The sequence below is a fragment of the Macaca fascicularis genome, chromosome 11, assembly GCF_037993035.2.
Source record: "Macaca fascicularis isolate 582-1 chromosome 11, T2T-MFA8v1.1".
Classification (NCBI taxonomy): Eukaryota; Metazoa; Chordata; class Mammalia; order Primates; family Cercopithecidae; genus Macaca; species Macaca fascicularis.
Window position 1 is genome coordinate 83170330 of NC_088385.1, and position 15283 is coordinate 83185612.

At 35.0% G+C, this 15283-nt stretch overlaps 1 protein-coding gene across 26 annotated transcripts in view; it reads right to left on the reverse strand.

Annotated features, from left to right (window-relative positions):
• Positions 1-1120: 1120 nt before the first annotated feature.
• The window catches only part of OSBPL8 (oxysterol binding protein like 8), a 216990-nt gene continuing 202827 nt past the window's right edge, over positions 1121-15283 (reverse strand). For all 26 annotated transcript variants that reach the window (XM_065524596.1, XM_065524597.1, XM_005571596.4 and 23 more), the window contains 3 exons: positions 7995-8100; positions 5897-5999; positions 1121-5309 (listed from right to left, as the gene is read on the reverse strand). In XM_065524596.1, coding sequence (XP_065380668.1) covers positions 5177-5309; positions 5897-5999; positions 7995-8100 — 342 coding nt within the window. In that variant the 3' untranslated portion in view covers positions 1121-5176. The remainder of the gene's footprint in view (positions 5310-5896; positions 6000-7994; positions 8101-15283) is intronic.

The following is a 15283-nucleotide window of genomic DNA, read 5'->3' on the forward strand; positions in this document are numbered from 1 at the left end:
TCTCGTGGCCATCTTGGTTTTGGTGGGTTTTAGCCAGCTTTACTGCAACCTGTTTTATCAGCAAGGTCTTTGTGACCTGTATCTTGTGCCAACCTCCTATCTCATCCTGTGACTTAGAATGCCTTAATCGTTTGGGAATGCAGCCTAGTAGATCTTAGCCTCATTTTACCCAGCTCCTATTCAAGATGGAATTGCTCTGGTTCAGACACCTCTGACACACCCACCAAATTACTGTGGTAGGTCACCACTCTCCTGGTTTATTATTCCCACAAGTGATATTTTGTGAGATGCAGAAGATTCAACTAGCATAACAGCACAACATACATCATCTAGAGTAGAAACATGCCAATATTAGCAAGAAAGTGATCTTGTAGATGTTTCACTGAGGTTGGACAATGAGGGGCCCGTTTTCCTTAATCCTTATTGCTATGAACAAGATAGGAGGAACCGGCAGGCCCTCCCATCTTTTTCTCCCCAATTAATCAAACCAAACCAAATGACAGCCAGAAGCAATTGGACCCTGAGCAGAGAGAAGAAAGGAGGGTGGGGGAAAACCAGAGAGGAATGATGCCTCGGAACTCATCTGATGTTGACTTGGTATAGACTAATAGGTGATCTGAGGGGGGTAAAAAAAAAAAACCCTTTCATATGGATTTCGTGTATGTTTAATAGTAGGGTTTTTTTTCTGGTGCTACTCGGGTTACATTACTCAATATAGATTCAAGCAGTGGATTATATTCCTGACATTTAGAAGTGAAGTGCTATTAGAGTTCTATTTAAGTGTACTATGGAGATACAGATTCAAACTTGTGTTTTTACTCTTAAAGTAACAGTGGGCTACCACTCTTACTCTGTAGCTTTTGGAGACATTCAACCTCTCTGAGCCTCAGCGTCTTCATGTATAAAATCTGGCTAACTTCCTCTTAAAGTTCTCATAGAGGATTCGAGAAGAATGAATATAAAGCACCAAGCAAAGCATACTTCAGGGATTCTCACTGTTGAATCCCTTTCAAGTCCTTTGCCATCCTTTGCAGCTATCCCTATCCCCCTAAAAGGGGAGATTAAAACAAATTAGCACTAATTTAGTCACCATATTGTATTAAAAGTCACTTGATCACCGTTTGCTTTTTTAAAAAATTTTATTTAGAAGCCTACTTGTAGAAGTTAGCATAATTTTACAGATTATTAGAAAAATTCAATTCTTTTCTCTCTGCAAACAGTTATAATAGGTTAGGAATAATAGATTAGAAATGTACTACATTACAAAACAGTAGTCTATAACTATCTGTACATTTACTGTGCACCTTAAGGAAAAGAATTTGACAGTGTGCTGTACTTACACTGCAGGTAACATATTTTTATTCTATCACACAAAACTGACCAGTGGTAGTGCTTGTATTTATAAATGGCCATTAAACAGAATATTTAAACTCAGATGTATATTTAGCATGCTAAAAAGTGAAAAAAATTTCAGCTGAAGTTCTGTGGCTCATCAATTCAAATGTTTCATGACATTTTTTTCTTTAAATGAAAAATTTTGATATTGTAAAACAAATTACATAATGCAAAAAGATATTTTCTAAATTTTTAGAAAGAATATTCACATTCATTTTGTCATGGGTTTCGTGTGGCTCTTGTAAATATATTAATCATATTAAGACGACACTGGTCCTATACAATTTTAACAGTCCATCTTCAATTAAAAACTGTAATAAAAATAAACAGTATGTAAAGAGTAACAAAAAGTAAATTAAATATACTAAACTCACACAACAGGTAGAATAAAATGAAACCAAATTACATAATGGCAGGTTATACATATTAAAGAATCTCTTTCCACTTAGTCAAATAAGATAGAAACTGAAATGTAAACTTACTGATTTCTGTGGGATTTTCTCCACTGGTTCAAATTGGAAAATTTGATATAAATCTAGTATTTTATTTCTGTACATTTAATGTGATTCAATATAATCTGCAGTCTCATGTATGGCTTATCAATAATGCCATCATCACTGTATGTCAAACAGAAAACCTCACTGCTTACTAGAAATGCTAAACACTGGAAAAAATGGAATTTTATACATTTGTTTTCTTAAATTTTGACAGATATTCTTCAAAAAGTTAAAACTGCCTTCCACAAAATTTTGTGTGTACATGGCACAAGTTAACAGCCAAAAAGTGTGAAATCCATCGAAAAGGCACTGTTAACAATACTCAGAATAATCTGACAAGTCTACATCAATGTCTGAGTAAAGAATAGGTAAATAGACAAACCTTATAAAAGATAGCATTATTGTTTAAATATAGCTATATAAAAAGAAATAAAGTGACACACAGAAATGACCCTTTTATGACAATTAAGCCTATAAACACCTTGAATCATATTATAGTTCTGTAACACAAAAAAATGACAAAAATATTTTCTTAAAGGCACAAAAGCATGAATATTAAATGAGAGTTGTATTTTACAAGGCCAACTTTTCAATGGAATGCAATTACCAACTGAGCTGTGACAAAGAGTACACTGTACCTTTATAACTGATATAAAACAAAAAAGTACTAACATGAAATATAAGTAAAATATCTATTGCTGTAACTTAACATTTCACATGCTCTATTTATTGTTTTTTTTTTACATGTCCTGGGCCAGCTACATCTTACTAAATGGTGGATGATGGCATAGTACATTTAACAGCTAAAAAGAAAATGCACATGTGAATAATTATTACTCAGTTAAATTTTCATGTAGGAAAATAACATTTGGATAAATGAAAAAAACTGGTCATAAATCCTAGAAACCCTCATGAGGCTCTCAGACAACTTGGAACCGTAAATCACATTATGAATCCATATGTGAAGGAAGATTAATTTCAGGCAAATAACATTCAAAGTCAATTACATATATGGCTACAAAGTTAGTAATTATGTGTTTTAAAGATTCATATAACTAAGTCTAGTACAAGCACTGATCTAAAATTAAGCCACCAATTCCTGAGTTTTGTGTTCAGTTCATAGAAAGAAACTCATACAACTAAAAGCATAAGAGGACTATTAGATTAGATGCATGCTTTTAGTGTATAAGGAACAGTCATGAATAACCCTGCTCTTTCTTAAGAAATAGTTTTTGACTCTTTGGGTAAGAACCCATAACATTTGCTCTAAAAAGAAATTTTAAAAATAAAGAACATAACTACCTATTTAGTCTTAGAAGATACCCATACAAATAAAATATTATTTGGACCAAATGAAAACAACATACACGTGGATAAGACCAAAGTCCTAAGAGGTGGGTCACCAATAAAAAAAATGTTAACAAGGTTTAATGATGAAATGATTTTTGTGATAAGCCAATCAAGTTGTATGTAATTAACTAAACCATAAAAAAGATGAAACTGTACAATATTTACAGAATATATCAATGAATAGGCAGAGTGTAACAGAATGTGAATACAAACATTATATTGACAAATACAAAATATAACCAAAACTCCATTTGTTCTAATGTCATGAAAACACTGGGTATATTTATCCTTTTATCAATTTAAAACATCCTGTCACATGTACATATGGAATACAGCATTATTTTGCCAACAAAACATGGAAATGGTTCTTCATAGAAACCTAAGGATACTTGAGATAGCTATATTGATTAGGGAAAAAAGCAGGCTCTTTTTATCATTTTGATTTTTATAATTTACCAATCAACCCTTGTATTTATCATGGCATAAATGATTGTAATTTTACCATTTCACAGCCTCCTCCTACAGAAAGGCAAATGTGGTGGGGGTGACTATTCTCTCTGACCTTCATTTTCATTAAAAAACATTTCAAAATCTATACTTTCAGGATTCTAAGATATATTTTAGAACAACATATTCCTAAACCTAACTACCTTGGCAAAAATTGCTTTCGAGGAATATAAATATTTCTGTAAAAATACAAAGTCAAAATATTAAACTGAAGAAACAAACAAAAAAACTTAGTTTGCCTTAGCCTGAACAATAGGAATCTTAAAGAATTGTGGTTTTGCCACAGAAAGAAGTTACTAAGAAGAGGGAGGATAATAAAAAATTAAACTTCAGAACTTGATACTCTTCGTAAAAACTCAACTTATTGCATATTTTACAAAAACCAATTTTAATGTTCACATAAAGGCCACCACACAGTGTCTTTTCTTATTGCCTTTCTCTTTTTGGTTTTTGAAGTAAAATACTGGTTATAATTTTTTGTATCCTGCTTATTCACTGAACACATTAGAGTCTAAAGCTAAAATAAGTTTTCATAATGAAAAAACATGAATTATCAGCACTTCAAATGCCCTACAAACATCTCTAGAATTTGGCCTATGTTATGAACCAGCTGACTTAAGAAAAACAAAAATAAGAAAAAAGGACAGCAATCAATTTTGACCACATTTTTTTCAGCAAGTGCTTAAGGTGGTATTATAATCAATCCAAGTAGTTGCACACCAGTGTTTTTATACTGATGTAAACAAAAGTATATATATTTACCTGGATCTATAAATATTAAATTCTAGGGGTTAAAAAAAAAATCTTATGTAAACTTTTAAAAAAGCAATTTGCCATTTATCTCTCTCAGTGTATTCATTTTGACTATTCATACTTTTTCTTTCCTTCTAAGAAGACAATTGAGCTGAGTGCTTTGCAAATGATTTTAACAGTAGTGTATTGAATTAATTATGTCTATTTTTCCATCATTTCTCAATCTGTAATTCCCTACTGATAAAAGTTTTGTGCCTGTTTTATGAAGAAAATAGATTACATATATTTATAAGATTGATAGCATTTTTTGTTATGAACAATGTTAACACTGTATTTCAGAACATACTATAGAATACAAAGACTACTGTCAGGTAAGAGTACATAAGAGACAATTGTGTATACATGTGGGTTTATTATACTCACATGTAGACACATTCTCACAAAAGCTAGAAATGTCCTGGCACTTAACACATAGCTCACTTTAATAATCAAATAGGATAGCTCTTGTTTCAGTGTGAAGATAAAAGATACGAAAAGTCAATACCTCTACATTTATCTCCTAGGTTTTTTGTTTTCAGAATATTGTGATTTTTAATAAAGACCAAACCAACTTGAACACTGGTCCCAGGCCAAATCAGATCTTTCTAGTTCACTGATTCAATGGCAGAGAACTTCTACTTGAACATGAAGTTTATTATGACTTGAAGCAAAATCAGGAGGAAAATGATGAAGTAGTCTTTTTGTTGCAGAAAATAATCTGTGGCAGGTGTGCTTGAAACTAAATGATTTCGAAGAGCCATAATATTTCTACAAAAATAAGCAACAACAAATTTTATAATGATTTGCCAGAAATGTTGGCATAGAGCCCACAATTTGATATTATACACTCACAGAGCACTTAATTTTTAGTTGCTGGGTAATGGGGTGGTATGTAGGGGCTGGGGGAGGGGTCTGAGACTGCAAAGAGGAATACTTAAGGGCTCAGAGAGTGAATATTTACCCACTGTTATGGATGCATTTCAATATTTCAACTGATGCATTCCAATGAAATAATAGCCATGCACAGAAGGGACTATAGAGGCCTTTGTTAACTGACTTTCTCAGAAACAACCCCACCTCCACAGGCAACTCAGCTACATTCCTAGCATACTACAGGAGTAAATAAAGTGATTCCAATTCTACCCTCACAGAGAAAAAACAACCTCTCCTCCCTTCCCAAGTATTTTAGTGATGGAGGAATTTCATAAGTGTCAAACATCAGGTGATAGAAACTAACATTCTATTTTAACTTAGCTAAATGTTATAAAAATATGAAGTTTGCATATGATTTCCCACATAACAGGATTCTTAACTACTCCTTGGTCTCAAAGGAATAGTAACTGTTAGTATATTACCTTTTAATTTCTTCCTGTGTTTGTTTTATAGATTCGATGGAACTCTGAATGTCTCCCAGTTCTATTCCTTTCTTTCTTCTTGTACTTGGTTTTACTGACTGAGCTAAAAAGACATTTAGAATGAAGTTGAAACTATAAAAATAATCTACAGTTCAATTTAATGTTTCTCATGTAATAAAAATTTTCCTGGGCATTTGTTTTTGTAGCCTAGAGATTAGCATAGTAATATGAATACTCTGCACTTTTGAAGTTTCAAACACATCATTGCAACACTAGAACACTACAAATATATTTAAAGAACCACACAGTTGAATTTTGGATGGCACCAGTTTTATTTTTTAACTAATTAAAACAGAAATAATTCATTAGAAAATATATATTAACTTGAAGAAGGTATTACTGTTTTCTGTTCCTTGCCCATTTGCCTACCTCTGAAGAAGTCAGCTTCTTGAGCCCTTTTTTCAATATTTTATTGTTAGTGTTTAGTTACCCAAACTTTAAATCCCTTTCGACACTTCTGCAAATTTTTACTGCCAATCAGCAAGCTGTATATGTTTTTCCAAATTCCCTCTCATATGCATTCCTTCCTTTCCATTTTGGTTCAGATCCTACTTAACCTCTCTACAAGTCTCAGCTTTCTCACTTTAAAAATAGGGATAATAATACCAGACTTCACAGGGTTGTTATAAGGTGTATTTAACATACAGTCTGGCACATATTAATTACTCAGTAAATGTCTGCTGATACGTTATAGTTATATAGTAAAGTGGATGACAGAGTTAATTAAGGAGCCAAAAAATCTGCATATATAACATACATATACCTACTTATGGGGTATGTGACCTTAGGCAGGTTAACTTGTGTCTCAGTTTCTTTTCTTGTAAAATGGGAATAACAATAATACAACCAATACTGTCTTCTAACACACTGGGATGCCATGTGACTCCTGCTTTTAAACCCTTATTTGTTTCATTCCTCTAACTACTCGAGTATGTTACCTCACCCCACTCCCCAAGCCCAGACTGCTATAATCCATTAGAAATCCTAATAATTCATCAGAATTCTAAGAACTTTCCCTCGAATTGAATTGAGCTCCCTCTCCTTTAAACTGGTTATCGCTTGTCATCTAATTTCTTAGTAATCTACCATTTATTCACCTCTAGTGTTATCTTTATAGGTTAAAATGGGCTCCGTAGTTCAGTGTAAACTCAGTAGAGATTATGGCTTAAAGTTTTTTTTTTCTTTTTTTTTGTCATAATATCACAAACATCACTTTAATCCTTTCATGATTATATCTCAATGTAGTTCAAGATAGTTTACACATTATCTGACTCGAATAAGAATGGAGTACAATTTAATCTAGCAGTTCCTAAGTTTTATATTTTTATTGTCTGTCACTTCCCAACACTACAGTAATATATTCTGGAAATGAAAAACATTTTTGAAGCATGCAAGTGAGCTCAAAGCTCAAAAAATGCGTCTGAATTCAATCTAGGGAACCATCAACAATTTTTCAGAGGTTAACAAGGTATAAGAGGTAGCTATCACCTAGAGTGTGTGTGTGTGTGTTTTTTTTTTTTTTTTTTTGAGACAGGGTCTAACTTTGTCACCCAGGCTGGAGTTCAGTAGTGCGATCTCGGCTCAGTGCATCTTCTCCCTCCTGGGTTCAAGCAATTCTCGTGCCTCAGGCTCCCAAGTAGCTGGGATTACAGGTGTGCACCACCGCACCTGGCTAATTTTTTCCTATTTTTAGTAGAGACGGGGTTTCGCCATGTGGGCCAGGTTGTTCTTGAACTCTTGGCCTAAAGTGATCTGCCCACCTTGGCGTCCCAAAGTACTGTGATTACAGGCGTGAGCCACCACGCCCGCCCTAGAGTGTGGTTTTTATTTAGGTGTCTCCCCTTTTTCATTTTCTGTTTCTTTACCTTGCGTCCTTGTCTCACAACTTATCTATGATCTAGAATCGCTTTTGTACCTCAACCCTGCCCCAACCAAATCATGTAACTTCTTGAGTTAATATGAAAAACCATATTCATATCAAATTGTGTAGTAATTAAAAAAAATTAGACTCTCATTAGTCTGCAATAAATATTTTTACCTTCACTTCCAGAGGAGTCTTGGATGTCAGGTTCTGGGGAGGAATAGCCTTTTGCTACTTTCTTCTGTTGCCTGGTTGGCTTATGTTTCATTTTGGGGACATTAACCTAAAGAAAAAAATAACTATTTTGTGAATTTGCACTGTATTTTGGACTGAAGACCAATTGTGTACAACTGTCAAAATTATCTGCACATAGGCATGATATTCAGAAAAAAAAGACAACAATGAAATAGTCTAATTCAAATTTAACAAAGGTGATGTGCTTATGCAATCAAATGATCTTATTTTAATAGAAAGTAATTTGGCACAAATGTCAAAAAGTAAAATACACAACAAACAGTATACCCAGTCTCTCACACTAAAGAGGTACCCATCACTATCAGTTTATATCCAGGGATATTTTTATGTATACATAAACAAATACGAATATAGATCCCCCTACCTCTGACTGCACCAGCTAGTATCTCTAGTAGAATGTTAAGTAATAGTGTGTATAAATTATATTTATCTTGTTCCTGATGTTAGAAACATTCCCACTGAACGATGCTAGGTTTCCAGTAAAACTGTTTATTTACTTTTAATCACATCTGGGTAGTACAGAAAGTATCTTATAATAAATAAAAATGATACTATTATTTTGTAGAGCATTATTTTAACTTATTGAAAGCATTTAAATGGATGCACAAGATTCAAAAGTATACGAAACCATCAACCATGACTAAATTTTCCTTAGAATAATAAACTTTGGACTCTATCCTATTAATAGATTTGTAATTTTGGTGTTCAGTATTAAACTTAAAAACCTAAATGCAAGATTAGAAACTAGAATCAGAAAGACAAGATATATTAGTCCATTTTTACGCTGCTGATAAAGACATTCCTGAGACTGGGACGAAAAGGAGGTTCAATTTGACTTACAGTTCCACATGTCTGCGGAGGTCGCGAAATCATGGCAGATGGCAAAAGGCACTTCTTACATGGTGGCAGCAAGACAAAATGAGGAAGATGCAAAACTGGAAACCTCTGATAAAACCATCAGATCCCATGAGACTTATTCACTACCACAAGAACAATATAATATGGGGGAAACAGCCCCCATGATTCAAATGATCTCCCACCAAGTCCCTCCCACAACACGTGGGAATTATGGGAGTACAATTCAAGATGAGACTTGGGTGGGGACACAGAGCCAAATCATATCATTCTACCCCTAGCCCCTCCAAATCTCATGTCCTCACATTTCAAAACCAATCATGCCTTCCCAACAGTCCCCCAAAGTCTTAATTCATTTCAGGTTCTTAGAGACCTACAAAGAGACTTAGACTCTCACACAGTAATAGTGGGAGACTTTAACACTCCACTGTAAATATTAGATCAACGAGACAGAAAATTAACAAGGATATTTAGGACTTGAACTCAGCCCTGGATCAAGCAGCCCTAATAGATATCTACATAACTCTCCACCCGAAATCAACAGAATACGCATTCTTCTCAGCACCACATCACACATATACTAAAACTGACCATATAATTGGAAGTAAAACACTCCTTAGCAAATGCAAAAAAACGGAAATCATAACAAAAAGTCTCTCAGACCACAGCGCAATCAAATTAGAACTCAGGATTAAGAAACTCACTGAAAACCACACTGGAAACTGAATAACCTGCTCTTGAATGACTACTGGGTAAATAATGAAATTAAGCCAGAAATAAGTAAGTTCTTTGAAACCAATGAGAACAAAGATACAACGTACCAGAATCTCTGGGACACAGCTAAAGCAGTGTTTAGAGGGAAATTTATAGCACTAAATGCCCACAGGAGAAAGTGGGAAAGATCTGAAATCAACACCCTAACATCACAATAAAAAGAACTAGAGAAGCAAGAGCAAACAAATTCAAAAGGTAGCAGAAGACAAGCAATAACTAAGATCAGAGCAGAACTGAACTACCACTGACTTTCTTCACAGAATTAGAAAAAACTACTTTAAATTTCACATGGAACCAAAAAAAAGACATGAAAAACCCTTCAAAAAAATCAATGAATCCAGGAGCTGGTTTTTTGAAAAGATTAACAAAACAGACCACTAACCAGACTAATAAAGAAGAAAAGAGAGAAGAATCAAATACACACAATAAAAAGTGATAAAAGGGAGGTCACCACTAATCCCACAGAAATACAAACCACCATCAGAGGATACTATAAACACCTCTACGCAAATAAACTAGAAAATCTAGAAGAAAGAATAAATTCCTGGACACATCCACCCTCCCAAGACTAAACTAGGAAGAAGTCGAATCCCTCAATACACCACTAACAAGTTCTGAAATTGAGGCAGCAATTAATAGCCTACCAAACCAAAAAAAGCCCAAGACCAGACGGATTCACAGCTGAATTCTACCCGAGGTACAAAGAGGAGCTGGTACCATGCCTTCTGAAACTATTCCAAACAAAAGGAAAAGAAGGACTCCTCCCTAACTCATTTTATAAGGCCAGCATCATCCTGATGCCAAAACCTGGCAGACACAACAAAAAAACTTTCAGGACAATATCCCTGATGAACATCGATGCAAAAATCCTCAATAAAATACTGGCAAACCGAATCCAGCAGCACATCAAAAAGCTGATCCACCAAGATCAAGTCAGTTTCATCCTTGGGATGCAAGGCTGATTCAATAGATGCAAATCAATAAACTTAATCCATCACATAAACAGAACCAAGGACAAAAACCACATGATTATCTCAATAGATGCTGAAAAGGCCTTTAATAAAATTCAACACCCCTTCATGCTAAAAACTCTCAATAAACTAGGTATCGATGGAACGTATCTCAAAATAATAAGAGCTATTTATGACAAACCCACAGTCAATATCATACTGAGTGGGCAAAAGCTGGAAACATTCTCTTTGAAAACCAGCACAAGACAAGGATGCCCTCTCTCACCACTCCTATTCAACATAGTACTGGAAGTTCTGGCCAGGGCAATCAAGCAAGAGAAAGAAATAAAGGGTATTCAAATAGGAAAAGAGGAAGTCAAATTGTCCCTGTTTGCAGATGACATGATTGTATATTTAAAAAACACCATTGTCTCAGCCCAAAATCTGCTTAAGCTGATAAGCAACTTCAGCAAAGTCTTAGGATACAAAAAAATCAATGTGCAAAAATCACAAGCATTCTTACACACCAATAACAGACAGAGAGCCAAATCATGAGTGAACTCCCATTCACAGTTGCTACAAAGAATAAAATACCTGGGAATACAACTTACAAGGGATGTGAAGGGCCTGTTCAAGGAGAACTACAAACCACTGCTCAACGAAATAAAAGAGGACACAAACAACTGGAAGAACATTCCATGCTCATGGATAGGAAGAATCAATATCGTGAAAATGGCCATACTGCCCTAAGTAATTTATAGATTCAATGCTATATCCATCAACCTACCATTGACTTTCTTCACAGAATTAGAAAAAACTACTTTAAATTTCACATGGAACCAAAAAAAAAGCCCATATAGCCAAGACAATCCTAAGCAAAAAGAACAAAGCTGGAGGCATCACGCTACCTGACTTCAAACTGTACTACAAGGCTACAGTAACCAAAACAGATACATAGACCGATGTAACAGAACAGAGGTCTCAGAAATAATGCTACACATCTACAACCATCTGATCTTGGACAAACCTGACACAAACAAACAATGGGGAAAGGGTTCCCTATTTAATAAATGGTGCTGGGAAAACTGGCTAGCCTTATGCAGAAAACTGAAACTGGTCTCCTTCCTTACACCTTATACAAAAATTAACTCAAGATGGATTAAAGACTTAAACATAAGACCTAAAACCATAAAAACCCTAGAAGAAAACCTAGGAAATGCCATTCAGTGCACAGGCATGGGCAAAGACTTCATGACTAAAACACCAAAAGCAATGGCAACAAAAGCCAAAATTGACAAATGGGATCTAATTAAACTAAAGAGCTTCTGCACAGCAAAAGAGTCTATCGTCAGAGTGAACAGGCAACCTACAGAATGGGAGAAACTTTTTGCCATCTATCCATCTGACAAAGGCTAATATCCAGAATCTACAAGGAACTTAAACAAATTCATGAGAAAAAAAAAAAAAAAACAACACCACCATGGAAAAGTGGGCAAAGGATATGAACAGACACTTCTCAAAAGAAGACATTTATGCAGCCAACAAACATATTAAAAAAATCTCATCATCACTGGTCATTAGAGAAATGCAAATCAAAACCACAATGAGATACCATCTCATGCCAGTTAGAATGGCAATTATTAAAAAGTCAGGAAACAAGAGATGCTGGAGAGCAGGTGGAGAAATGGAACGCTTTTACACTGCTGGTGGGAGTGTAAATTAGTTCAACCATTGTGGAAGACTGTGGCGATTCCTCAAGGATCTAGAACTAGAAATACTATTTGACCCAGCAATCCCATTACTGGGTATATACCAAACGATTATACATCATGCTACTATAAAGACACATGCACACGTATGTTTATTGTGGCACTATTCACAATAGCAAAGACTTGGAAACAACCCAAATGCCCATCAGTGATAGACTGGATAAAGAAAATCTGGCATATACACACCATGGCATACTATGCAGCCATAAAAAAGGATGAGTTAATGTCCTTCACAGGGACATGGATGAAGCTGAAAACCATCATTCTCAGCAAACTAACACAGGAACAGAAAACCAAACACCGCATGTTCTTACTCATAAGTGGGAGCTGAACAATGAGAACACATGGGCACAGGATGGGGAACATCATACACCGGGACCTATTGGTGGGTCGGGGGGTAGGGGAGGGATAGCATTAGGAGAAATACCTAACATAGATGACGGGTTGATGGGTGTAGCAAACCACCATAGCATGTGTATACCTATGTAACAAAACTGCACATTCTGTGCTTGTATCCCAGAACTTAAAGTATAATTAAAATTAATTAATTAATTAATTAATTGACCATGGATGTCTGGCTTGACATTTAGACACTCAATTCTATTCCATCGGTCAATATGCCTGTTCTTACATAAGTACCACATTCCTTCGATTACTGTAGCTTTATAGTAAGTTTTGAAATCGAAAAGTGAGAGTTCTCTTTATACTTCTTTTTCAAAATTGTTTCGGCTATTTGTGGTCCCTTGCAATTCCATGTGAATTTGAGGATCTGCTTTCCCATTTTTGCAAAAAAAGGTTTGTAACATTGACAGGGATTGTGGCGAATCAGTGGGTTGCTTTGAGTAGTACTGTTATATTCTTATTTTTTTGAGACAGGGTCTCACTCTTACCCAGGCTGGAGTATAGTAGTGCCGTCACGACACTGCAGCCTTGACCTCTCTGGGCTCAGGTGATCCTCCCACCTCAGCCTCCCAAGTAGCTGAGACTACAGGCATGTGCCACCATGCCCTGCTAATTTTTCTATTTTTTTGTAGAGACAGAGTTTTGCCATGTTGTCCAGTCTGGTCTCAAACTCCTGGGCTCAAGCAATTCCTCTGCCTCAGCCTCCCAAAGTGCTGAGGTTACAGGCATAAGCCACTGTGCCTGGCCAAAATCTTAACAATATTAACCTTTTCTACCTGAGAATATGAGGTGTCTTTCCCTTTATTTAAATGTTCTTTCATTTCTTTAGCAATGTTTTATAGTTTTCACTGTAGAAGTCTTTCAGTTCCTTGGTTAAATTTGTTCTTTTAGATGCTATCATTGAATTGCTTTCTTAATTTCGAGAGTTTTTACTGTTAGAAACATAACTGATTTTTGTGTGTTGATTTTATTCCCAGCAATTTTTCTTAAGTTCATTAGCTCTAGTAGCTTTCTATGGATTATTTGGGATTTTCTATATATAGGATAATGTCACCTGTTAATTAGAGATAGTTTTACTTCTTTGTTTCCAATTTTGATGACTTCTCTTTTTTTTTCTTGCTCTAGCTAGAACTTCCAGTACAATGGTAAATAGGAGTGGTGAAAGTGGGAATGTTTGTCTTGTTCCTGATGTTACGGGGAAGGCTTTCAACCTGTCACCACTGAGTCTACTATTTGTGGGTTTTTCATACATGCCCTTAATCATGTTGAGGAAGTCTCTTCTCTTCCTAGTTTTATGAGGTCTTTCTTTTGATTATGAAAGGGTGATGGATTTTGTCAAATGCTTTCTCTATGTCAATTGAGATGACCATGTGATTTCCCCCCTTCTTAATGTGATATATTACATTGATTTTCTTACGTGGAACCAACCTTGCATTTCTGGAATAAATTCCACTTGGTCATGGTGTGTAATCTTTCTAATATGCTACTGAATTTTGTTTGCTACTATTTTGTTAAGGATGTATGAATCTTACTTATAAAGGTTATTGTTTGTAATTTTATTTTCTTGTGATGTCTTTATCTGGCTTTGACATTAGGGTAATGTTAGCTTCAGAGAATAAGTCAGTAAATGTTCCCATCTCTTCTATTTTTTAGAGTTTGAGAAGGATTTGTGCTTGTTCTTTAAAGTTTTGTAGAATTCACCAGTGCAGCCATCTGATCTTGAATTTTTCTTTGGAGGTTTTTGGTTACTGATTCCATCTCTTTATTGTTACAGCTCTATTGAGATTTTCTGTTTCTTTTTGAGTCAGTTTATGTAATTTGTGAGTTTCTAGGGATTTGTTGGCATACAATTATTCATAGTGTTCTCTCATAATCCCTTCTATTTCTTTATGATTGGTAGTAACATCGCCACTTTAATTGCTGATTTTAGTCATTTGTTGTTTTCTTTCTTGCTTCCTCAGCCTAGCTGATGGTTTATTGATTTTCTTTATTTTTATCAAAGAGCAACTTTTGGTTTGGTTTCACAAATTCTATTTTTTTCCTACTCTCTATTCTGTTTATCTGTACTCTAATCTTCATTATTTTCTTCTTCTGCTAGCTTTGGGTTTAGTTTTTTCTTCTTTTTCCAGTTTCTCATGGTATGAAGTAAGGTTATTGATTTGAGATCTCTTTTAATGTAGATGTTCATAGATATATATTTTCCTTACCTTTGCTGCATCTCGTAAGTTTTGTTATACTGTATTTTTGTTTTCACTTGTCTAAGTATTACCTAATTTCCCTTGTGTTTTTCTTTGACCCATTGAGTTTTGTTTTGTTTTGTTTTGTTTTGTTTGTTTCTGAGATAGAGTCTCACTCTGTTGCCCGGGCTGGAGTGCAATGGTGTGATCTCGGCTCACTACAACCTCCGTCTCCCAGGTTTACATGATTCTCATGCCTCAATCACCTGAGTAGGTGGGATTTA